Genomic DNA, 24,750 nt, shown 5'->3' with positions numbered 1-24,750 from the left:
TTTTTGTTACGGAGTCTCTTTAAAGGAATCATCAGCCGAAAATAAAGTGAATCCCATTTACTTACCTGGGGTTTTCTCCAGCCCCTCGCAGCTGTCCATCCCATGCAGACAGCTCCGTTCGCAGCTGCCGGCCCGGGGTCCCTGCACAGTGCAGAGGAAGACCTCAAGGTCGTCCTTACTGCGCCTGCGTGAAGCACTGCTGTGAATCAAGCCCACATTGTCAGCGGCATACTGCGCAGGCGCAGAACTACGACCTCGAGGTCGTCCTCTGCACCGTGCTCGGACCCCAGACCGGCGGCTGCGAACGGAGCTGTCTGCATGGGACAGACAGCTGCGAGGGGATGAGAAAGCCCCAGGTAAGTAAATGGGATTTTACTTTATTTTCGGCTGATGACTCCTTTAACCTCCTGGGCATTAATCCCGAGCTGAGCTCGGGATTAGTCGCGCAGGAGGAGTTCTCAGGCCCTGGTGGGCCGATTTGCATAATTTTTTTCTTGTTACACGCAGCTAGCACTTTGCTAGCTGCGTGTAACTTCCGCTCGCCGCCGATCCGCCGCGCAGCCCCTCCCCGACCCCTTGCGCAGCCTGGCCAATCAGTGCCAGGCAGCGCTGAGGGGTGGATCGGGACTCCCTCTGACGTCACGTCGGTGACGTCATCCCGCCCGGTCGTCATGGCGACCGGGGAAGCCCAGCAGGAAATCCCATTCTGAACGGGATTTCCTGTTTACTCTGATCGCCGAAGGCGTTGGGAGTGGGTGGGGGGAAGCCGCTGCGCAGCAGCTATCATGTAGCGAGCCCAGGGCTCTCTACATGATTTAAAAAATTTAAAAAAAGTGCTGCGCCCCCTCCTGGGCGATGTAATTGTATCGCCCAGAGGGTTAAAGGTCAACTGAAGTTAGAGGTATACGGAGGCTGCAATATTTATTTCCTTTTACGCAATTCCAGTTGCCTGGCTACTCTGCTGATCCTCTGCCTCTACTGAACATACATGCAGCATATCAGGTGTTTATGACATTATTGTTAGATCTGACAAGATTAGCCGCATGCTTGTTTCAGGTGTGATTCAGACACTTCTGCAGCCAAATAGATCAGCAGAGCTGCCAGACAACTGGCATTCTTTAAAAAAAAGAAAACAAATAAGGCAGCCTCCATATTCTTCTACTTCAGTTGTCCTTTAAAGCTCTTGAGGGTCACATAAAATGGCAAGGAGGGCCGCATTCAGCCGTAGACCTTGTGTTTGACACCTGTACTTTAAACAAACATGTACCAAAAACAATCTATATCATCTGTTAAAAATGTTTTTGTGCGCTTCCGGCGTTCATTTTATTTTCCTGTGCATCGGCTTCCTGTGCAGTTCTTTATATCCTTTGTATTTTTGTACATTAGGAAACTTGGTTATGTGTCTATCCTGCTGTTGTGTAAGCTGCTCATTTTTCAATAATAATATTTTGTAAATAAAAAAAATGTTTTTGTTACTAAACACTTATTCTCAGCATCAAACGGATGTATTGGTTGTAAATGGTAATAAGTCAAAGTACAGAAACAAACAGTGTGAAAATATAGAGCCTGGAGATAAGACTGGGGGGTGTCTCATAGGTTTGCCTCCAATGTATCTGAAAAAGTGGAGAGAAATGCTTGCATAATGGGGTGGAGCACTCCACTTTGGACGACAAGGGAAGTGCATCTGCTATGAAATGGGAAAGGTTGTACAGCACATGAGGAGCTGACAGGCTGACGTCACTAGCTGCCCATAACAAACATGTCCGCCGTGCGTTCCACTAGAAAAAAAGATGACGTACTCCCACTGTGAGTAATACTCCATGCGGGGGCGTGTCCTGACAAGGGGCGGAGGCACTGATACCTGCAGACTTTCCTCAGAGGTATCGGAGAGAGCACGCGGTAGTTGCACCAATCAGGAGTCACCAGGTGAGACTGGATAGGCTGCACGCGGCGGTCTGGTGCGCCTGACAATATTGTCCCTGGAATTAGTGTTCGAGAAATGCGGTCTGCTCCTGTACACAGTGTACAGGTCTGGAAATACTGTCCCCGGAAATACGCTGTGCAGTAGAAACTAAGCCCCCGGGTACAGACTCGGCTGTAAACGGTGCGCCACCTTCACTACTTACTGAGGATTCCGGAAGTAGAAGTGTCTTTATAAATAAAGTTCCCGGAAACTGATGAAAATGACTAGATAGGAACACATTTGCGATATGAATTACTTCGAGACGCAAAATAATGCGTCATGTGATGGTGTACTTGAAAAGAGAGCCCCGTTTCTAGAATGTACTACAGATCTAATAGAAGTTTCCACGGAGAAGGATTATAAACAAAAGCAACCTGGGCTAGGACTTTGTGAGTGGAGAGAAGTTTAGCTGCTATTAGGGGTGGTCAATGAGATGCAAATTGTTTTGAATTGATGCAAGATTATGCAAATTTTGTAGGCAGCTTGAAAACTGGCAAATTGAATGAAGCTTGAGCTGTTGGTAGGCAGTGAAAAGCCTCTGAAACTCTCACAACTGCTTGCTGAACGCGCAGTTAGCGCTTGTGATTTATAATGTAAACAAAGGGTATATTCATAAACAGGCTGTCGGTAGTGCGGGAAAACACCGTTCTTCTCCGCAACCGGTAATTAAGACTTCTGGGTGGCCATTCATAAAGAAGTCTGCCTGTTGCGGAAGAAGTGCGGAGGTTTTCTGGAGGAAGCTGGCGGCAGCGTGGCGGTAGGCATGCGGAAACTTAAAAGCTGCCCGATTCCCTCCCTGCGCTGCTCTGTCTGATGCTGCTTGGGAGGTCCCTCCCATTCATTTATATGTATTCCGCCCGCCTATCGCTACTGTCGAGCAAGCGGTATTTTCCTTCCGGATACCGCTTGCTCTAATCTTTATGAATGGATGTGTTTGTTACTTTTTCTAGATTAATCTAAATCTAATCTTAATCTAAATGTATCGCTCTGTCACTTTTTCATGCGGAAAGAGCCTTTATGAATGGGGCTTATGCTGAGTGGTCGGGAAAGTCACCGGTGTTAAGCATTTCCGCATGCGGAAATGCTTTATGAATGATACCCAAAGCCGGAGCGGTTTTTTGTGCTCAATACAAAGCGGTTTTCACGCGTTTAGTGATCTCCCTATACCTTCCATTGAGCCAAAGCGCTCAGAAAATGGTAGAGGCAGCGCTTTTGGTAGCGGATCGTAATCGAACCACTCATATGTGAACACTCTCATAGGGAAAGGGAATCCTTGCACAGGCGCTTTTAGGGCGATTTCTAAAATCTCCAACGCTTAGCAAAACACACAAACACTCATAATGTGAACAAGCCCTTCAACTGCCCATAGAAAAGAGGCCTTAGGCCTTTTGTCCACGGATCATTGAACTGCGTGCTCAGTAAGCAGTTGCCAGGCAGCAGCAGGCAGTTGTGAGAGTTTGAGAGGCATTTCACTGCCTACCAACAGTCTGTAGAAAAGAGGACACCTCTGTCAGGATCGAATGGCTCATTTTCAAGCTGCATCAATGTGTATAATCCTGCTTCAAGAATTTATAACTCATTGACCATCCCTAGCTGCCATCTCCCTAAACCCCTCTCTCCCGCTTTATCTTTAAGATCTCTTTTAGACAAACTGCTGAACTATGCATCAACTTGCCAAGCAGTTCATTCTCCCGTCTGCCACCCTCCAGTGCAATTCGGGGTCAATTTAAATGCAGGGCTTGAGGCAGAGGAACACAACATGTTGAATCACATCTGACTCCATTGGGGGGGGGGGCTGTCTGTTTAGCAGTACCAAGCACTGTATGATGTCACGGCACAGTCTGTGCTGGAGGCTGAGGTCTCATATGCTTTTGTTGAACAACAAATTTAGCTCTAATCAAGCACAATCTATAAACATATGGCATGGGGCTGCTAAACGCCTCAATCTCTTGCACTTTTGTGCATTGGGTCGCCTCCTAGTCTTGTGCTGCTCTGTTGAAATGTGGTAAATTCAATAAGTAAAATGCCAAATAACTGCATACCTCCGCACATCAATACCTTTATAGCCATGAGATCCCAGGTTATTTGCCGAGTAGAGCACTGCTGTTGTCAATGAAAGCATGTAAGCTGGCCAACTGCATTGTGGGATTTGTAGTTCGGTGCTAGTCTACTTTAGAGAACCCAGCAGAAAACCTCATGGGAACAGTTCTCCAATCACAGCACCCTCTACAGCATGAAGCGAGTTTTGTGATAGGCCAAATAGCAGTTCAAGAGGGTGCCATCCACCAAATCATGATAGCGGAATTCTTCTATGAGGCTTCCTGCCAGGTCCCCTAAAGTAGACTAGGACCTCTTTAGTTTTATACAGCCCCAAAATAGAGATGAACTAACAACTGAACTGGCTATGGAGGTTGACATTTATTTCCTTTTAAATAATACCAGTTGCCTGGCTGTCCAGCTGAGACTTTGGGCTCTATTCACAATCATTTTCCACATGTGGTAAACTACTTGCGGTAAATTTGCGACCGAAATAAGACCATGGCCTCGATTCATAAAAGTGCCTGCGAGCGGGGAAAGTCGAGCGGGGAAACACCGCTGTCGGTATTTCCGCCTTCAGGGTGGTAATTCATAAAAATGTTACCTGTTGTGACAGGCGTGCGGAGATACTCCGCTGTAGGCAGGCGTTAGGCTGTCGGGAGACATGCGGAAGCCGGAGAAGCAGGCGGAATCCCTCCGTGCGGTGTTCTCTCTGCAGCTGCTTGGGAGGTCTGTCCCATTCACTGCAACGGATTCCGCACGCTTCTCGCCACATCAGAGGTAGCGGTAATACCCGTCCGCATACCGCTACCTCTAATTTTTATGAATTGACCACTTGTTACTTTTGCTGTGATAATCACCGCGCAAGGCGGTGATTTATCACTTTGCTCGCGAATGTCGGCTTTTCATGCGGAAAAGCCTTTATGAATACAGATCTTGCTGTGTGGTCGGTAAAGTGTGCCGTTTTCTGCATTCCCGCATGCGGGAATGCTTTATGAATCGAGGCCCATGTTGTCATTCACAAAGCTTTCCGCATGTTTTTTCCCGCATGCGGAAAATGTGCGGTAAAAGTGCGCAAAGGATGCGGAAAATTACTGCAAAAGTCGGTAATTTCCACAAAAGATCCGAATTCACAATGAAAACTGGGCACATTATTTCTGCCTTAGGTACCTATTTTTTTTTTTTATCACCTACAAGTAGCAGGTGATATATTTCGCTTCCCATTGACTTAAATGGAGTCTGGAGGCTTAAAGGGAAGGTTCAGGGTGGCTGTTAAAAAAATAAAAATGCCCATCCACTTACCTGGGGCTTCCTCCAGCCCGTGGCAGCCAGGACGTGCCCTCGGCGCCGCTCCGCAGGCTCCCGGTCCCCTCCGGTGGCCGACCCGTTCTGCGCCTGCGCAGTACAGCCCGGAGGACATCCGATGACGTCAGCGCGCCCCCGTGAGGCGCATTTTGAAACGCAGAAGAGCCCGACCTGGCAGCCGGCCAGGTCGGGTCGACCACCGGAGGGGACCGGGAGCCTGCGGAGCGGCGCCGAGGGCACGTCCTGGCTGCCACGGGCTGGAGGAAGCCCCAGGTAAGTGGATGGGCATTTTTATTTTTTTAACAGCCACCCTGAACCTTCCCTTTAAGTGCTGTGTTTGCAGGAACACTTTGGGGGGACAATTTTTTAATGCTAATTTTTTTTCCGCATGTTTATTGCAAATTTAATGCCAGTTTACACCTGTTACCGCACTTTTTTTCCACAATGTACCCACATGCGGAAAATTTTTAGTGAATGTGGAAAAAATGCGGAGATTACCGCTGGTGGTAAAAAATCCTTTACCATATTCCGATTGTGAATAGAGCCCTTTGTCTCTAATATTTATAGCCTCTAGACCCTGAACAAGCATGCAGATCAGGTGCTCTGATTGGATTAGCCACATGTTCATTACAGGTGTGTTATTCATACACTCGTGCAGGGATCAGCAGAACTGACAGGCAACTGGTATTGTTTAAAAGGATATAAATATGTAAGCCTCCATATCCCTCTCAGTGCTGGTGTCCTTTAAAACTGGCCTGCAATGCAGAAAGGGCAGAAGTGAAGTCACAGCATAGCTTCACTTGCTCTACACATAGATGGCAGCTGAAGGAAGGGGACTGAAGTACAGTTGATGGATGGGAGTGTTGCTGCGGACTTCCAGAGGATCCCTGCGCTGGATCGGTGGCCGTGAGTAGTGATGGGCTCACGGATAGAAAAGTAGTTGAATCCGTGATTCTAATGAGGCTTAATTGCCTCAGGTGTGCGGCTGGGAGAGAGGGGGATAATTACCCACCTACCCTCCACTTCTCTGCTTATCACAGACTTGGACTCGTCCAATGGGACGTGTTCCACTACTCAATACCGCACGCTTCCTCCTTCAGCCGGAGGAAATTGAAAACATGCTGCCTGTACCATTTTTTTAGAGTAATTTTTCTTAAAGGAATGTTCAAAAAACGCACATCCCTTTGAAAATCTCTCTGCAAAATTGCAATGGCTAAGCGCTTAGCTTTTGGGTTTTGTAGTGTGAACTAGGGCCTAATGACGCAGTACAGAGCAATATACAAAGTCTTCACTATCTTGTCAGTTTTTTCATGGAATAAAATCTCATTTCCCAGAACAAGAACAGACTGGCAAGTTTTAGAAGAAAGTTGCTTTTGACCATTTTGAACCATTAAACGGAAGTAGTTAATGCTCCACATTAACTAGTCTAAATCCTCATACACACGCTACATAAAACTCGTCTGAGGCAGGCAATAGAGACTGCCTCTGCCGAGATCCCTCGTCGTCTTCCGCTGCCATCCGGATTCTCCGCAATTGGCCCCGGAAAGTCCTCATCGATCTTTGCCGAATTCAGTCATTATGATTGAATCAGTGGAATATCTGTGCCTGCAGATGGAGCAATGTATGAGCTGCTTTTAGCTCTGAACTGTTTTCATTTGTCGGATGCAGAAGAACAGCAATATCTCACTCCATCCTATCCACTGCAAGGTGTAAATACAGTGGTGTGAAAAACGATTTGCCCCCTTCCTGATTTCTTATTCTTTTGCACGTTTGTCACACTTAAATGTTTCTGCTCATCAAAAACCGTTAAGTCAAAGATAACATAATTGAACACAAAATGCAGTTTTAAATGATGGTTTTTACTATTTAGTGAGAAAAAAACCTCAAAACCTACATGGCCCTGTGTGAAAAAGAAATTGCCCCCTGAACCTAATAACTGGTTGGGCCACCCTTAGCAGCAATAACTGCAATCAAGCGTTTGCGATAACTTGCAACGAGTCTTTTACAGCACTCTGGAGGAATTTTGGCACACTCATATTTGCAGAATTGTTGTAATTCAGCTTTATTTGAGGGTTTTCTAGCATGAACCACCTTTTTAAGGTCATGCCACAACATCTCAATAGGATTCAGGTCAGGACTTTGACTAGGCCACTCCAAAGTCTTCATTTTGTTTTTCTTCAGCCATTCAGAGGTGGATTTGCTGGTGTGTTTTTGGTCATTGTCCTGCTGCAGCACCCAAGATCGCTTCAGCTTGAGTTGACGAACAGATGGCCGGACATTCTCCTTCAGGATTTTTTGGTAGACATGAGAATTCATGGTTCCATCTATCACAGCAAGCCTCCCAGGTCCTGAAGCAGCAAAACAACCCCAGACCATCGCACTACCACCACCATATTTTACTGTTGGTATGATGTTCTTTTGCTGAAATGCTGTGTTACTTCTACGCCAGATGTAACAGGACATGCACCTTCCAAAAAGTCCAACTTTTGTCTCGTCGGTCCACAAGGTATTTTCCCAAAAGTCTTGGCAATCATTGAGATTTTTTTTAGCAAAATTGAAACGAGCCTTAATGTTCTTTTTGCTTAAAAGTGGTTTGTGCCTTGGATATCTGCCATGCAGGCCGTTTTTGCCCAGTCTCTTTCTTATGGTGGAGTCGTGAACACTGACCTTAATTGAGGCAAGTGAGGCCTGCAGTTCTTTAGATGTTGTCCTGGGGTCTTTTGTGGCCTCTCGGATGAGTTTTCTCTGCGCTCTTGGGGTAATTTTGGTCGGCCGGCAACTCCTGGGAAGGTTCATCACTGTTCCATGTTTTTGCCATTTGTGGATAATGGCTCTCACTGTGGTTCGCTGCAGTCCCAAAGCTGTAGAAATGGCTTTATAACCTTTATCAGACTGATAGATCTCAATTACTTTTGTTCTCATTTGTTCCTGAATTTCTTTGGATCTTGTCATGATGGCTAGCTTTTGAAGTGCTTTTGGTCTACTTCTCTGTGTCAGATAGCTCCTATTTAAGTGAGTTCTTGATTGAAACAGGTGTGGCAGTAATCAGGCCTGGGGGTGACTACAGAAATTGAACTCAGGTGTGATAAACCACAGTTAAGTTATTTTTTTTAACAAGGGGGGCAATCACTTTTTCACACAGGGCCATGTAGATTTGGAGTTTTTTTTCTCACTAAATAATAAAAACCATCTTTTAAAACTGCATTTTGTGTTCAAATATGTTATCTTTGACTAATAGTTAACGGTTTTTGATGAGCAGAAACATTTAAGTGTGACAAACATGCAAAAGAATAAGAAATCAGGAAGGGGGCAAATAGTTTTTCACACCACTGTATATGCTGCGTGAGGGGAGTGATTGCAGACAAGCTGCTTTACATGGGGAACAGGGGTGTGGGGGGCGCTAGAGAGGCATTCCATAAGAATTACATTACTATGAAAGCAATGTAGAGAAAAACAGCTCTCTGCCTGTCAAAGGAACCACTAAAGTATAAAATAAAAATTAAATTTAAAATACATGTAAACACATGCAAATAAGAAGTACGTTTTTCTAGAGTAAAATGAGCTATAAATTACTTTTCTCCTATATTTCTGCTATGTGCAGTAGTTACCGTAGTAGAAATATGACAACTGACAGGTTTTTGACTGTCCATCTCCTCATGGGGGATCCATACCAAGATGCAGGCCGTCCCCCTACACACACACCTATTTGCACACTATTCTGGCAGTAGGGCTGAGCAACTGCCATTCACTGACGGCTCGTTCACATCTAGGGCATTTTCTGCCTTTTGTCAAGCGCAGACGATTTTCTAAATCTCCCACAAAACGCTTGTGCAATGAATCTCCATGAGAAGGTTCATATCAGATTGTTTCGTCCGCAAAGCGCTTCCTGTACCATTTTCAGTGTGATTTTGCTACAATAGAAGGAATAGGAAAAACGAACACAGATTTTATTTTTTTTTTTGTAATCCGGAAATGGCGTTTGCGCTTTTAAGAATAAATACATTGTATTTATTTTCCGGGTCAAAGAGTTCACTTCCTGATTGACGTCAGGAAGTGAAAAAACAGAATCGCTCTGCAAAAGCGCTTACAATAGTGCTTTGCACAAAGTCGTGGAGCGCGGGGAGGGGGGAAAGCTAAAAAAAATAAATTTGAGAATGGCTGCTGTCAGCGATTTCGATTTTAGATGTGAACACAGCCTAAGTGCTTTTGCAAGTAAAGAAAACCCTGAGAATACCCCATGAGGAGATGGGCTAGTCAGTTCTGTCAGCTTTCTACTACCTACTGTAAGTGACAGCAACATGGGGGGGGGGGGAAGTAAATTTTAGCACATTTTACTCTGGTAGAAATGTAGTTTTAATTTGTGTATTCCAAATTTGACAATTTTTCGCAATGGCGGCCCTTTAATGGCATGTCTGTGAGAGCACCAGTTGTGTTTCCCCAACCTCCATCTCTGCATGCACGGTGACATCCCGGGACACTGCAATTCACAGAGACTCCGAGAAACATCTGTATTTAATTCATTCCAGCATAATAAAGAGACATCCATTTGTCCACCTGATTTCCATTCTGCTAGTGCAGAGTCCTGAGGCACTATGGGTATTGCTTCACAACTTTCACAATCCAGTCCCCAACTTGGCCGACAGCAGCATTTACTAAAATAATTTAATAAATATTTGGTTTGCATGAATGACTTCAGTGATTAAAGACCATTTGCAGCAAAGTGCCCTGAAAGGGATGAATCAAGTGTTTACCCTGCTTGCAGCTTTGGAATGCTCCGCCCCTTCCCCCCCAACCCCCGGCCCACCCAGAGCAAAGATTCACATTGCTCTGTTTTCCCATCCCGTTGTTGTTTTAATGAGGATAAGGATCGGTCTGGGTAGCAGGGAAAGGAGAATGGGTTAGATAATGCCAGAGGATGTCCTGTTGACGCTTTGGCAGCTCTTGCTCAGTCCCTCAGTTCTTGCCATGTCCATTTCCAGGAAGTCAACTGGCGTCTCCTGCAGGTCCCGGCATAGACTAGGTGCCCTCTTTCGGCAAAGTCCTATATTGCACGGCCGCACCAGGCTCAGGAAGAGAGCGCCAAGGGCCATCCCAGCAGCACAGGAGTAGAAAGCTGATCCATAATTCTGGCTCCAGTCTACCAGCACACCTGCAATAAGAAAAAACATAATTATCATTTAGTACTTACATAGCGCCAACATATTATACAATACTGTACTGAGTATATATTGTCTTGTAACTTAACTGTCCTTCAGAAGGGCTCACAATCTAATACCTACACAGTCTTCTATGTCATGTAGCATATGTAGTCTAGGGACAATTTTAGGGGGAAGCCATACAAACTCCTTACATGTTGGGTTAGGCTACGATCTATGTGGAAAAACCATCCGTGGAACGGGAAGTCGTGATGCTAGTAGAGAGAAGAATAGGGACACAGAGAGCCCAATATGGTGTAGTATGTATTGGTAAAGGAGAAAATTTTTTAGAGTAAGTAAAGGGATACTCACAAACCAGGGTCACCCTTTAGGCAACCACTGTATAGGCAGGTGGGGAGTACAAGCCTGTCCCCACTCAGGATTAAGAAGTCGCTCTCTGTAGATAGGAAGAAATAAGGTGTGCTAGCTATAGGACAACAGGTGAGAAATGTCTTCTTGGATATACAACCCTATTTCCAACAAAGTTGTAATACTATGTGAAATGGACATTAAAACTAAATGTCATGGTTAGAAAATCATGCAATCCCGATATTCTATTCAAGATAGTACAAAGTTTAGTAGGTGTTGAAATTGAGAAATCCTGTTGCATTCACATTTTGAACGGGATACCAGCTACACTTTTCCAAAACGAGACAGCGGCATGTTTACCTTTGTGTTGCATCACTTCTATAAACAACATTTGGCAAACATTTCGGAACTGTGGAGATCGGTTGCTGTCGTTTTGAAAGTGAAATGCTGTCCCATTCTGGCCTGATATAGGAGTTCAGCTTCTTAAAGTGAAACCGAGGTGAGATTGATATGGAGACTGCCATATTTATTTCTTTTTAGGCAATACCAGCTATCTGTATTCCCTGCTGATCCTCTGCCTCTAATAATTTCAGCCATAGACCATGAATAAGCATATGCAGATCAGGTGTTTCTGACAATATTGTCAGATCTGACAAGATTAGCTGCATGCTCGTTTCTGGTGTGATTCAGACACTACTGCAGCCAAATAGATCAGCATATCACTTGCGTTTTCAGCAGCGCACAGTGTGTGATCCGGAGGAACATCAGAAGTGCATAGACTGCACTGTCTGATTACGCATTGCGATTCACTGCAGAATGAAAATGTTTTTTGCGCATTCGGGGTGCAGTTGCATTCATTGTAAGTTAATGGGATCGCAACCGCATTGGGTCACCCCGAACTGTTTGGTTACTCTGTTGTACTGGTCCAAGTCCCTATCCCATAGAGCTATATCAATCCCTGCTATACACCGATGAGGACCGATAGTCCAAAACAGGCTGTCTGCATGTTGCGTTGATATGACTGTAACATTTATAAGCTATGGGCTGGCTATACACCAGCAGTTACAGAGGTAAGTCTGGCTTCAGGGGAAAAAGGAGAGAATTAGCATTTTCAGTAGTGATGCATTGTGGGAAGCCATAGTTTCTAACTTAAAGCTAATTTATTGCAAATACCTTCTGTTTTACGAAGGTGAATTACACTGAGTGTTGCTTTTCTAGTAAGAGGGGTTTTTTTGTCTCTTATAGTCCCCTATACTTTCCTAGTCGTTCTGGGTCACCCTAAGCTGCTTGGGTATTCTATTTATTATTCTGAGAGAAATTGCCTTTATAGGATGCTTTTTTTAGAATACTGACCTGTTGCTAATTTAGATACAAGTTGCATATAATGCTAGGGGCACACCATACAATTTTCTGACAGATTTACTGTCAGATTATTTCCAACAGGACCAATCTGATTTCTGATCGATTTTCCGATCACTTCTATGAAAAATTTATCGGAAATCAGATCGGACCTGTTGGAAATAATCGATTGACAGTAATTCTGTCAGAAAATTGTATGATGTGCACAGGTGAGATGTGTGGCAGATACAGCAGGGCAGGTGGGAAGTATGTTGAGATACAGGAGGACAGGTGAGAGGAGGAAGTTGCATAAACAACAGGTGAGGAGTGTTTTGGATATAGAATGACTGGTGACATGTTTGTTGGATATAGGATGACAGGTGGGAGGTATGTGTTGGCTAGAGGACAAACATGATCAGATGAAAGAGGAGTTTAGTATAGATGGATGGATGGAAGTGTTGTCTTGGATATAGGAAGGGTGTGTTTTGGATACAGTATGACAGGCAGGAGGTGTGAGTTACATACAGGACAGGTGAGGAGTGTTTTGGATAACGGATGATTGGCGAGATGCTTGTTGGATATAGGATGACAGACACGTGATCAGATGAAAGAGGAGTCCAGTATAGATGGATGGAAGTGTTGTCCTGGATATAGGAAGGGTGTATTTTGGATACAGGAGGACAGGCAGGAGGTGCGAGTTACATACAGGACAGGTGAGGTGTGCGATTTGGATAACAGATGATTGGTGAGACGTTTGTTGGATATAGGATGACAGGTGGGAGGTACGTGTTGGCTATAGGAGGACAGACACGTGATCAGATGAAAGAGGAGTTCAGTATAGATGGATGGAAGTGTTGTCCTGGATATAGGAAGGGTGTGTTTTGGATACAGGATGACAGGCAGGAGGTGTGAGTTACATACAGGACAGGTGAGGTGTGCGTTTTGGTTATAGAATGACTGGTGACATGTTTGTTGGCTATAGGATGACAGGTGGGAGGTACGTGTTGGCTATAGGAGGACAGACACGTGATCAGATGAAAGAGGAGTTTAGTATAGATGGATGGAAGTGTTGTCTTGGATATAGGAAGGGTGTATTTTGGATACAGGATGACAGGCAGGAGGTGTGAGTTACATACAGGACAGGTGAGGAGCGTTTTGGATAACGGATGATTGGCGAGATGCTTGTTGGATATAGGATGACAGGGGGAAGGAGTATGTTGGATATAGAATGACCGGTGAGGTGGGTGTGCTGCATATGGCAGGACAGGTGAGGGGTGTGTTGGGATATTACTATAATAAGGTAATCGGTGGACATTTTATTATCTGTGGAATGAACCAAGAGAACTACGCTGTGTCTTCTCATTCCAGAAAGGTTCTGGCGTTACAATTAAAATGGACCTGACCTTGCACAGGACAGAAGGAAAACAGAGAAATGCACCCTGTATGTATTTACAGAGTTTAGCCTGTCTAATTCCCCCTCATCTGTGGCTAATCACAACTGTAATTTGATCTCTCAGCTGTGTCAGCAGGCTGCCTCAGCAGCGCAGCTTATTTCTAAACACAGGATGTTAACCCTATGTCTGCTTCCATGAAATCAGGAAGTAGACACACTGCAGATTTATTGCAGGATTTGTATCAGCTGTAACAAGGAAATGTTTCTCTTTAAAGGTTATTATGCTGTTGCTGATTTTTTTAGAGCAAAGAGGAAGTTTTGAGTTCAGGTCCGCTTTAACAAGAAAGTTCCCCACTTACATGTCACCATTATTCAATGTACAGTAAATGCTCCTCAGGCATCACTCTGGTCTTGCGGGATGCTCAGAGTAGTTTTGAGGGGAGTTTAATGCTTGTGTGCTGTATGACTGTCCCTTTAATAGGGGCAGTTCAGATAGACACTGCCATCTAGATGCATTATGCTGGATACACACGGTGCGTTCCCGCATCGAATGCGCCGCTTGATTCCCGCCGATTTGATTTTCCGAGCGCATTTCAATGACTTTTAGGTCGATTGCCATGTAAAGATGGCAAATCGACCTAACGATCCATCGAACCGCAAATCGGACATGTCGGAAATAAAGGAATCGACGGGAATAGAGCGGCGCATCGAGTGCGGGAACGCACCGTGTGTATCCAGCATTAAGTACAGACCCTTATGACAGGGTTGGACAGATTAAAGTGGAATTTAGGTGCCAGTCTCCCCCCAACCCAGTAACCAGCAGAAACCACAAGTCTACTCCTCCTACAGCAGTAAGACAGGAGCTCACAAATTAGAGGCAAGCTGTAATTTTTATGGAGCCATGGCTACCTGAGTCCTGGGAAAAAAAAAAAAGTTTCTACTCACCTGGGGCTTTCCTCAGCCCCCTGCAGCTGATCGGTGCCCTCGCCGTGTCCCTCCGATCCTCCTGGTCCCGCCAGTGACCACTTCCGGTTTCGCCGTCAGGATCTGACAGGCTGGGAACGCGAGTGATTCTTCGCATTCCCAGCCACAATAGCTCCCTCTATGTTGTTATAGCAGCATAGAGAGCTGCTATAGCAACATAGAGGGAGCTATTGTGGCTGGGAACGCGAAGAATCACGCGTGTTCCCAGCCTGTCGGGTCCTGACGGCGAAACCGGAAGTGGTCACTGGCGGGACCAGGAGGATCGGAGGGACACGGCGAGGGCACCGATCAGCTGCAGGGGGCTGAGGAAAGCCCCAGGTGAGTAGAAACTTTTTTTTTTCACTTAAGTGCCTCTTTAATGTATTTTGTTCCTGCTTTGTTTGTTTGCTGTGATTGGACCCTGCATTGATTGTGTTACTGGAGCGGGGTGGGGAATAGACTATTGTTCTGTTTTGTGTTAGCAGACTGGCCTTGTCCTTATCACTTGATAAGATTTGAGGTCTGTTTGTGGAGAAGCTGATATACTGTCTGGGGGAGAGACAGTCAGTTTAGTGTGAGTCAGCTAGGTGAAAGCTGCATGCTACTCCATGGATGTAACTTTGCTGACAAATGCTTCAGAATAAAGTGTTCGTCATCGGATTTAAAAAAAAAAAAAAAAAAAATCCAATGACGAACACTTAGCATTTGTCAGCAAAGTTACATCCAGCTTTCACCTAGCTGATAGAGATGGGAAGTTCGGACCTTTTCAATGATTCGGATGATTCGAATCGGATCATTGAAAAGATCCGGATCTTCGATCCGAATCTCGGATCATTTTACCAGGGAAGCATTCGGTGGGGGGGGGGGGGGGGGGGAATGACTAGCAGGACAGGACTTTTCCTGCAGTGGACAGACAAGGGGGGGGGGGGGGGGAGACAGATAAAGAAGGGGGGATGGTGGACAGAGACGGGCAGGGAGTGAACAGAAGGGAGGAGGTGAACGAAGAGGGGTGAGAAGAGAGCAGAAATGTTTTTTTGCACACAATACCCAATTGCAATCATATGCTTTACATATATTTCACCTATATGTTCATCTGTATACTCTGAATGCAAACGTCTCACAGTGAAAGAAAGCATTCCTCTTTTCTCACCTCCAACACATCATAAATTTAGGGAGAAGATAAGTGCAGCTGTTTAGAGCAGAGTGCAGGAGGATCATATTGCACAGCAATCACAGTGCCTGTCCTGTCATTCATTCAGCCCAGCAGAGTTACTGAGCTGTGCTTCTCAGCCAAAAGTTTACCATTTGTTCACAACTACAACAGACAGCCTATAATGAGCAGCACATTGCAGCCAGTACGTGTGCTCTACACATATCTGGCAGTGGCACCGATGTCCCCTTTCCCAACTACCTGTCCCTGCACGGCTGGCTCCCCTCCAACAGAGCGATCCATCTCCGTTCTGCTTCCAGGACCCCGGTGCCCGCTGAGAGAGGGTGGCGTGCCGCTCCTGGCTCCACCCCTTTTGATCCAAATCTGTTAATTTTGATGATCTGGATGATTCGACTTACAAAAGAGATTCGGATCAAAGATCCGAATCGTTCTTGATCCGGACAACACTACTAGCTGACTCACACTAAACTGACTGTCTCTCCCCCAGACAGTATATCAGCTTATTCACAAACAGACCTGAAATCTGATAAGGACAAGGCCAGTCTGCTAAAGGGGCCCATACACCTAACTATTTTCCCGCCGATATACGGACGATTCGATCACAGTGATCGAATCAGCTGTGAAATCGCTGCGCACACCACTGACAGAACGATCGATTTCCGTCCGAAATCGATCGTTCCCGTCGATCAGTCCATGCGGAAGATTTTTCTCGATCGCCGGCGGGTCGGGAGTGCGTCGATAGCTACGTTCGAATGCCCAACGCAATACAGCGAGTATACATTACCTGTTCCGGCCGGCGCGAGTCCCCTGGTCTCTGCTGTCTTCTCCGCTCTGGTCTGGTCTCCGGCATGCTTCACTTCATCCTGCCCGACAGAAAGTTTAAACAATAGAGGGCGCTCTATTGTTTAAACTTCCTGCCAGGCAGGAAGAAGTGAAGCATGCCGGAGAGCAGAGCAGAGAAGAAGACAGCAGAGACCAGGGGAGTCGTGCTGGCGGAGCAGGTAATGTATGCGGGGGGGGGGGGGGGGGGGGGGTTGTTGCGGCAGCAGCACCACCACAGATTGTGAACGGTTTCAGGCCGAAATTGGTTCACAATCTGTTTGCAGTGAGGCAGCCATACGATCCCTCTCTGATCAGAATCGATCAGAGAGGGATCTATCTGTTGGTCAAATCTGATGGCAAATCGACCAGTGTATGGCTACCTTTACTGGAGCCGGGTGGGGAATATACTATTGTTCTGTTTTGTGTTAGCAGACTGGCCTTGTCCTTATCACCTGATGAGATTTGAGATCTGTTTGTGGAGAAGCTGATATACTGTCTGGGGGAGAGACAGTCAGTTTAGTGTGAGTCAGCTAGGTGAAAGCTGGATGTAACTTTGCTGACAAATGCTTCAGAATAAAGTGTTTGTCATCGGATTTAAAAAAAATCCAATGACAAACACTTTATTCTGAAACATTTGTCAGCAAAGTTACATCCAGCTTTCACCTAGCTGACTCGCACTAAACTGACTGTCTCTCCCCCAGACAGTATATCAGCTTCTACACAAACAGACCTCAAATCTCATCAGGTGATAAGGACAAGGCCAGTCTGCTAACACACAACAGAACAATAGTCTATAGGCCCATACACACGTTTGATTTTTGCGAACGACGGGTTGTTTGAACGTCCCGTCGTCCGCACGCCAAATCGGGCGTGTGTACAGACTGTCCCGATTTGGCGTGCGGACGACTGAACGACGGGGCGTTCAAACGACCCGTCGTTCGCAAAAATCAGACGTGTGTATGGGCCTTATTCCCCACCTGGCTCCAGTAACACAATCAATGCAGGGTCCAATCACAGGACAAACAAAGCGGGAACAAAATACATTAAGCAAAACATACAGTTATTACATCTCATACATCACATTTTATATATTATACATCACAGGAGAGACATGCTATTTGGGGGTGAAGGGATAGGGAGGTTTTGTACAAGGGGCTATGCAGGGATGAGGGGGTCATCTACGATATGGTGTGCCCTTCTGCAGCTATTCTAACCTGTGGAGCCATTACCTTGTTTCTCTTCAGTGTGCTCATGTGTCTCCATGCAGTGAAGATCCTACCATGCCATGACCTATGTCTGTTAACAGACATACCTACCTACCTCATTTATTGCCATAACAGTGTTTTGGCTTTTGCTTAGTGGGAATGTGTCTTCATTAAATATCCAGACATGCCCTGCTGGCACTTATGTCATCATCATCAATCTACATGTCCAGGTCAGGGAAGGCCTCACCTTATTAGCTCTGTCTATGAAGATTATATTTTAAACCACAACAGCATGACGGGATATAGCACAGTCGTTCCTACCTGAAAGTGGTGGTCCAGCCAGGCCTGCAATACTCTGAATGAAAACATAGACCCCAACTCCAGAGGACATCTTCTCAATCCCAACAATGTCTTCTTCAGCCACCAGTGGGATATGGGTACCAGTCACTGTTCCCAATATGCAACCAAAGAATATGCTGCATGCCATCAGCCCCCAGAAGTTGCATGCAAAGGGGAAGGCCACCAAGGCCAGGCACAGCAGGACCACAAAGATGAGCTCAATGTATATCTTGCGGATTGGCTTTTTGTTGAGTATCCAGCCGGCGCCAATCCTGCCAAAGACCTCGGCAATGGCCATAGAAGACAGCATATATGCGGAATGATCCTTGTCTATCCCTAAACTCAGACTCAGAGGTATGATATACAGTGATGGAGCAAAAAAGCCCAATGTGGCAAAAAGACCAAAAAGTGCATAGCATATAAAGCCAGGTTTCCTGAGCACAGAAAAGTCTAGAAGAGGTAGCGATTTTCCCTGGTCTCCTTCCAACCCCACAGCCAGCACTTTTTTCTCTGCCTTGGCTTCGGCTTCTACTTGCTTTTCAGGAGTTGTGGGACGTGCTACATTCTTCGGTGAGGTAGAAACTTCTACTCCAGAGTCAATGGAGTCAAAGGATGTGTGCGTCTGCTCATTTTCAAGTATGTAGGTGGTCTCTGTAGTTCCAGTCTTAGGAGGCTCTTTGGCTTCTGTTGGGGCTTTGATGATGATGGGTCGCAGCAATGCTCCACACACTACAATGTTGAGTTGAAGAGCCCCCACTGTCAGTAGAGAGTATCGCCATCCAACCTGGTCATTTAATGCAGTGATAGCTGATCGTAAAACACAGATACGTGATAAATTAACTTATTTTAGCATATATAGTCGATGAAAATACGATTTACATCACAGGAGCCTATAGGCACAGATCTCCTAGCACCTTAGACTACCCCTTCCATGAACCTGCAACCCCTCGTTGAATCACACCGCAAGTGTGCTGGCTGACCCAGCTGTCACTTTTCCCTTACTTACCATGCCTACAGGTTAGTATTAGGTAGCCAGAGGAACCTCAGTATTAGGTAGTTAGTGGTGTCCCAGACTGAAGGGAGATCTCATCAGGTCTCAGGTAGACTTTAACATTTATAGGAAAGTCTAAAACGAAGTGGCTTAAAGGATACCCGAAGTGACATGTGACATGATGAGATAGACATGTGTATGTACAGTGCCTAGCACACAAATAACTATGCTTTGTTCCTTTTTTTTTTCTCTGCTTGAAAGAGTTAAATATCAGGTATGTAAGTGGCTGACTCAGTCCTGACCCAGACAGGAAGTGACTACAGTGTGACCCTCACTGATAAGAAATTCCCCTTTTTATCTCTTTCTTGGAATTTCTTATCAGTGAGGGTCATACTGTAGTCACTTCCTGTCCGTGTCAGGACTGAGTCAGCCACTTACATGCCTGATATTGAACTCTTTCAAGCAGAGAAAAAAAAAAGGAACAAAGCATAGTTATTTGTGTGCTAGGCACTGTACATACACATGTCGATCTCATCATGTCACATGCCCTTTCTGGTATCCTTTTAACTATAGTGACCATGAAGGGCTCGCTCCTCCTCCTGCACTGGAGCAGTTTAATATTTACCAGCTCCAGTGCTGCTTCGGGTCTCCTCTGATCTTCCAAACAGCCACACATTCTAAGCTGCATACCTCTGGCTACTGCGGTATGTCACATGATCAGGAGAAGGAGGTTCGGAAGTACTGAACATGCCACTGCCAGGAAGAACAGAAAAGACACGACGCAGCGCTGGAGCTGGTAAATATTACACTGCTCCACTACTCTGCTAGGTGAGGGAAGGTGTGTGTGTGTGTGTGTCTTACCAGTTAAACTGGCGGAGGGTTGGGCAGGGTTTGGATCCAAGGAGGGGACCAATGATAATCTTGTTGGGGAAGGGGGGGGGGTCTCCCGTGAATTATTGAGCTGCTCCCAGGTCAAACTGACAATGTTTCAATCAGTAACACTTTTACCAGTGTGTTCCTCCAGACAGAAAGGAAGTGCAGTCTTTAGGTGGTTACAATGATGGACATTGGAAAGTCTCGAGGGCCACATGAAGTGGCCCGCGGTCCTAGTGTTTGACACCTGTGGGCTAGAGATATGAATATTTGCACCCAAGTATGTAAAATTTCACACACTGTTCAGGAAAAAAAAAAAATGAATTTCACTTTTCTGTGTAGTCCTATAAATCCAGGTAAGAGGACATGTCCATCACAAGGTCCACCATGAGGAGGCACAGTCCTCCTTCCTGGTATTGCTAGATGGAAGACACTATAGGTCCTTTTAAAAAAAATTAGCATATTGTGATAAAGTTCATTATTTTCTGTAATGTACTGATAAACATTAGACTTTCATATATTTTAGATTCATTACACACAACTGAAGTAGTTCAAGCCTTTTATTGTTTTAATATTGATGATTTTGGCATACAGCTCATGAAAACCCCAATTTCCTATCTCAAAAAATTAGCATATTTAATCCGACCAATAAAAGAAAAGGGTTTTTTAAAACAAAAAAAGTCAACCTTCAAATAATGATGTTCAGTTATGCACTCAATACTTGGTCGGGAATCCTTTTGCAGAAATGACAGCTTCAATGCGGCGTGGCATGGAGGCAATCAGCCTGTGGCACTGCTCAGGTGTTATGGAGGCCCAGGATGCTTTGATAGCGGCCTTAAGCTCGTCCAGAGTGTTGGATCTTGCGTCTCAACTTTCTCTTCACAATATCCCACAGATTCTCTATGGGGTTCAGGTCAGGAGAGTTGGCACTCCAATTGAGCACAGTGATACCATGGTCAGTAAACCATTTACCAGTGGTTTTGGCACTGTGCGCAGGTGCCAGGTCGTGCTGAAAAAGGAAATCTTCATCTCCATAAAGCTTTTCAGCAGATGGAAGCATGAAGTGCTCCAAAATCTCCTGATAGCTAGCTGCATTGACCCTGCCCTTGATAAAACACAGTGAACCAACACCAGCAGCTGACATGGCACCCAAGACCATCACTGACTGTGGGTACTTGACACTGGACTTCAGGCATTTTGGAAATTCCCTCTCCCCAGTCCTCCTCCAGACTCTGGCACCTTGATTTCCGAATGACATGCAAAAGTTACTTTTATCCGAAAAAAGTACTTTGGACCACTGAGTAACAGTCCAGTGCTGCTTCTCTGCAGCACAGGTCAGGCGCTTCTGCCGCTGTTTCTGGTTCAAAAGTGTCTTGACCTGGGGAATGCAGCACCTGTATCCCATTTCCTGCACACGCCTGTATACGGTGGCTCTGGATGTTTCTACTCCAGACTCAGTCCACTGCTTCCGCAGGTCCCCCAAGGTCTGGAATCGGCCCTTCTCCACAATCTTCCTCAGGGTCCGGTCACCTCTTCTCGTTGTGCAGCGGTTTCTGCCACACTTTTTCCTTCCCACTGAGGTGCCTTGATACAGCACTCTGGGAACAGCCTATTCGTTCACAAATTTCTTTCTGTGTCTTACCCTCTTGCTTGAGAGTGTCAATGATGGCCTTCTGGACAGCAGTCAGGTCGGCAGTCTTAACCATGATTGCTGTTTTGAGTAATGGACCAGGCTGGGAGTTTTTAAAAGCCTCAGGAATCTTTTGCAGGTGTTTAGAGTTAATTAGTTGATTCAGATGTTTAGGTTAATAGCTCGTTTAGAGAACCTTTTCATGATATGCTAATTTTTTCAGATAGGAATTTGGGGTTTTCATGAGCTGTATGCCAAAATCATCAATATTAAAACAATAAAAGGCTTGAACTACTTCAGTTGTGTGTAATGAATCTAAAATATATGAAAGTCTAATGTTTATCAGTACATTACAGATAATGAACTTTATCACAATATGCTAATTTTTTTTAGAAGGACCTGTACACATCAGGAAGGTAGTCAGAATCCTCAGTAACAGGCATGTAAGAGAACTGGAGAATGACCTAGTAGGACATCCTGCGACACATTCTTGTGGTTTAATTGTCAAGAGATATAAGAAGGGGCAATACCTGGAGCAAATGCAAAGACTGCAAAACATTCCCCAGTGGAGGCGACTGCTGTCACTAGCGAACGCCGCTTGTCAAAGTACTGAGATAAGATGGTAACGGTGGGGAGAAAGCTGAGGCAGTAACCAAGTCCTGGAGAAGAAAAGGAGTGAATGTTACTAATACAGTACAGCCTGGTGCAAAAAAAACAAAAAAAACATTGAGAACTTTTCTTCTCTCTCTACAACAACCATGACACTTACCAGATACCACACCGATGGCCACATACATCTCCTCCACATTGCGTGCAAAGGAAGCTGCAATCATCCCCACACTAATGAGAAGGCCCCCAAGCATGACCACTGGCCGGTGTCCAAACCGGTTACTCAGCACTGTGGAGAGGGGAGCTGAAATACACAAGAAAGTTTTTGGTGATCTACTCTTATAGACGAAGTGAGAAGAGCATCCAGTAACCACTGCAGAAGACTTACCAGTGAAAGTAAGTATGAAGACACAGATAGAGATGATCCATGATATCCTGCTATTACTCTCATCAAAGTAGACCATAAGTTCATTGAAGAAGACCCCGAAGGACTTGAGGACACCATAAGTGAAAACCTCCACGAAGAAGAAGGCTGCTGCCACAGCCCAGCCCCAGCCTCCATCTGGCACTTCACTATAGACATTGGCACCAGCACAATGCTTCCTGATCATTCTCTTTATCTGCCTGGAGACACCAGAGGACCAAGTTAAGCTGAATCCATCATCCTCATAAATACAGTCAGTTTAGCAAAACAACCAACAGTCGCTATGGTGTACACATACACTGTTCTTATTACACCCTAAATACACATGTACATGGATTGTGGAAGGCCATCTCCTGGGGTGCACAGTCTGCAAAGTATGGAGCACCGTCTCTCGGGGTTCACCAAGGGTTTATATTGGAGCATCAGCTCTTGAGTTCAGGCCATTATCCACAACTGATCGGTTCAGACACGTCCAATTTGAATGTGTCAGTTGCAGTGATGGAACGCCAAGTCCTCTGCTGCACAACTTTTCCAGACACCACAAGGAAAAGGACATGTTCACAATGGTCTCCTATGGTGTTCTGATTGACTCCAATGGAGACCAGAATGGGTGAAAGAACTCAGTGGATCATTGAGACACGGGCGGGACACCCTAGTGGAACATAGTGTAATGGGGCTGGAGAGTCTGTTTTTGGAGTGCACTGGGAATAATAGTGTGTCAGTTATCGGGGTGCACATGGGGTGTAATATGGACTGTCAGCTCTTGGAGTGCACAGGGATGTAGAGTGAGGTTTCATCTCTTGCTTGCTGAATACAGAAGGATTAGTATATAGACACAATTCCCTGGGTACATAGGCAGTGGAGTGTCAGCTCTTGGGACACACGGAGAGGTGTAGCATGGAGTATGTATACACAGTGTGGATTGTAGGACCTTAGGGGAACACACAACGCATGAGTGTGTGTATGTATGTATGTATGTATGTATGTATGTATGTATGTATATATATATATATATATATATATATATATATATATATATATATATATATAGTGCGGCGGGTCGATGTAGAGGTACACAGTGTAGTGTGGAGTTACAGCTTTTGTGGTACACAGGAGGTGCACTCTTGGGATATACAAGGGTGTTGCAGTGTGGGGACATCAGACCTCGAGGTATACAGGGTGTGTAGGGTGGAATGTCGGCTTAAAGGGAACCCAAGGTGAGAGGGATATGGAAGCTGCTATTTATTTCCTTTTGAGGGCTCAATGGGGTGCAGTGTAAAGTGTCAGCTCTTGGGGTTTATGAGACTGTGTATAGTGTGAACTATCAGCTTTTGAGGTTTACAGAAGCTGTAGAGAGGGAGCTCTTATGGTACACAGAGGGTGTGCTATGGAATGTCAGCAGGGGGTGTAGATTGGAATGTCAGATCTTGGGGTTTACGGGGGAAATGGGCAAGTAGAGTGGGGTTTCTGCTCTTGTGGTACAAAGGGGGTGTATTATAGTGTCAGGTCTTGGGATATACAAGGGTGGGGGTGGTACAGAGGGGTTTACTGAGTAGTGTAGTGTTCAGTCCCAACTCTTTGGGTACGTGGAGGGGCAGGTATAGAGTGGAGTGTCAATTCCTGACATACAGCAGGGTTGTAATATGAAGCATCAATTCTTGGGATACAGATGGGGAGAATGTCAGCTCTTCAGGTACACATAGCTCCTGGTTGGAGTACACAGCAGATGTAGTATGCCGTGTCAGCTCTGTGGTTATAAATTGGATTTTGCCTGGCTTGTCCCTTCTTAGGATACATACGGTGGGATGGAATAAGAAGTGTGAACGCTTACGGTGGCCACACACACCATACAAGAAAAAGATACATTTTTTCACCATTTCGCTCAAAACGATCAACTGTACAGAAAAATCAAAAGGTTTTTTTTTTTCCATTTGAGCGAGAAGTCTGAATTTCCTGGTTTGGGGGGGGGGGGGGGAGTGTTCTCAAACTGAAATGAAATATAGAAAATTGTATGGTGTGCGGCCACCTTAAAAGGTGTCCTCACACTATACAATTTTTTTAATATCTTTTCAATTCAAGAATTGCAATTAACTTTTCTGATTGATTGTAACTTTCCAAAATCTGACCAATGTTCAATTTTTCCCCAATTATGGGGAAAAATAAAATGACTGGTAACTTGGGTT

General features: G+C 45.3%; 2 protein-coding genes across 6 annotated transcripts in view; one reads left to right on the top strand and one right to left on the bottom strand.

Annotated features, from left to right (window-relative positions):
* Positions 1-24,750, top strand: part of LOC137542188 (arylsulfatase G-like) — a 211,213-nt gene that overhangs the window by 67,760 nt on the left and 118,703 nt on the right. The window contains exon 2 of one of the 4 annotated variants that reach the window (XM_068263915.1): positions 13,516-13,588. The exons of 1 other annotated variant lie outside the window; for it this stretch is intronic. The gene's annotated coding sequence lies outside the window, so the exon portion shown is untranslated. Of the gene's footprint in view, positions 1-1,847; positions 1,927-11,286; positions 11,309-13,515; positions 13,589-24,750 lie in introns of those variants that run through there. 2 more of the 4 variants (XM_068263913.1, XM_068263916.1) reach the window with 2 other exon arrangements.
* LOC137542187 (monocarboxylate transporter 7-like) overlaps positions 10,106-24,750 on the bottom strand; it is an 80,981-nt gene continuing 66,336 nt past the window's right edge. For both annotated transcript variants that reach the window (XM_068263911.1, XM_068263910.1), the window contains exons 2-6: positions 22,532-22,767; positions 22,304-22,447; positions 22,065-22,193; positions 18,023-18,847; positions 10,106-10,454 (exon numbers count right to left, since the gene is read on the bottom strand). In XM_068263911.1, the coding sequence (XP_068120012.1) occupies positions 10,204-10,454; positions 18,023-18,847; positions 22,065-22,193; positions 22,304-22,447; positions 22,532-22,754 (1,572 nt within the window). In that variant the 5' untranslated portion in view covers positions 22,755-22,767 and the 3' untranslated portion in view covers positions 10,106-10,203. The remainder of the gene's footprint in view (positions 10,455-18,022; positions 18,848-22,064; positions 22,194-22,303; positions 22,448-22,531; positions 22,768-24,750) is intronic.

The sequence above is a fragment of the Hyperolius riggenbachi genome, chromosome 12 (assembly GCF_040937935.1).
Source record: "Hyperolius riggenbachi isolate aHypRig1 chromosome 12, aHypRig1.pri, whole genome shotgun sequence".
Lineage (NCBI taxonomy): Eukaryota > Metazoa > Chordata > Amphibia > Anura > Hyperoliidae > Hyperolius > Hyperolius riggenbachi.
The sequence above is the reverse complement of the archived record's forward strand: the minus strand, read 5'-3'. Positions and strand labels throughout refer to the sequence as shown.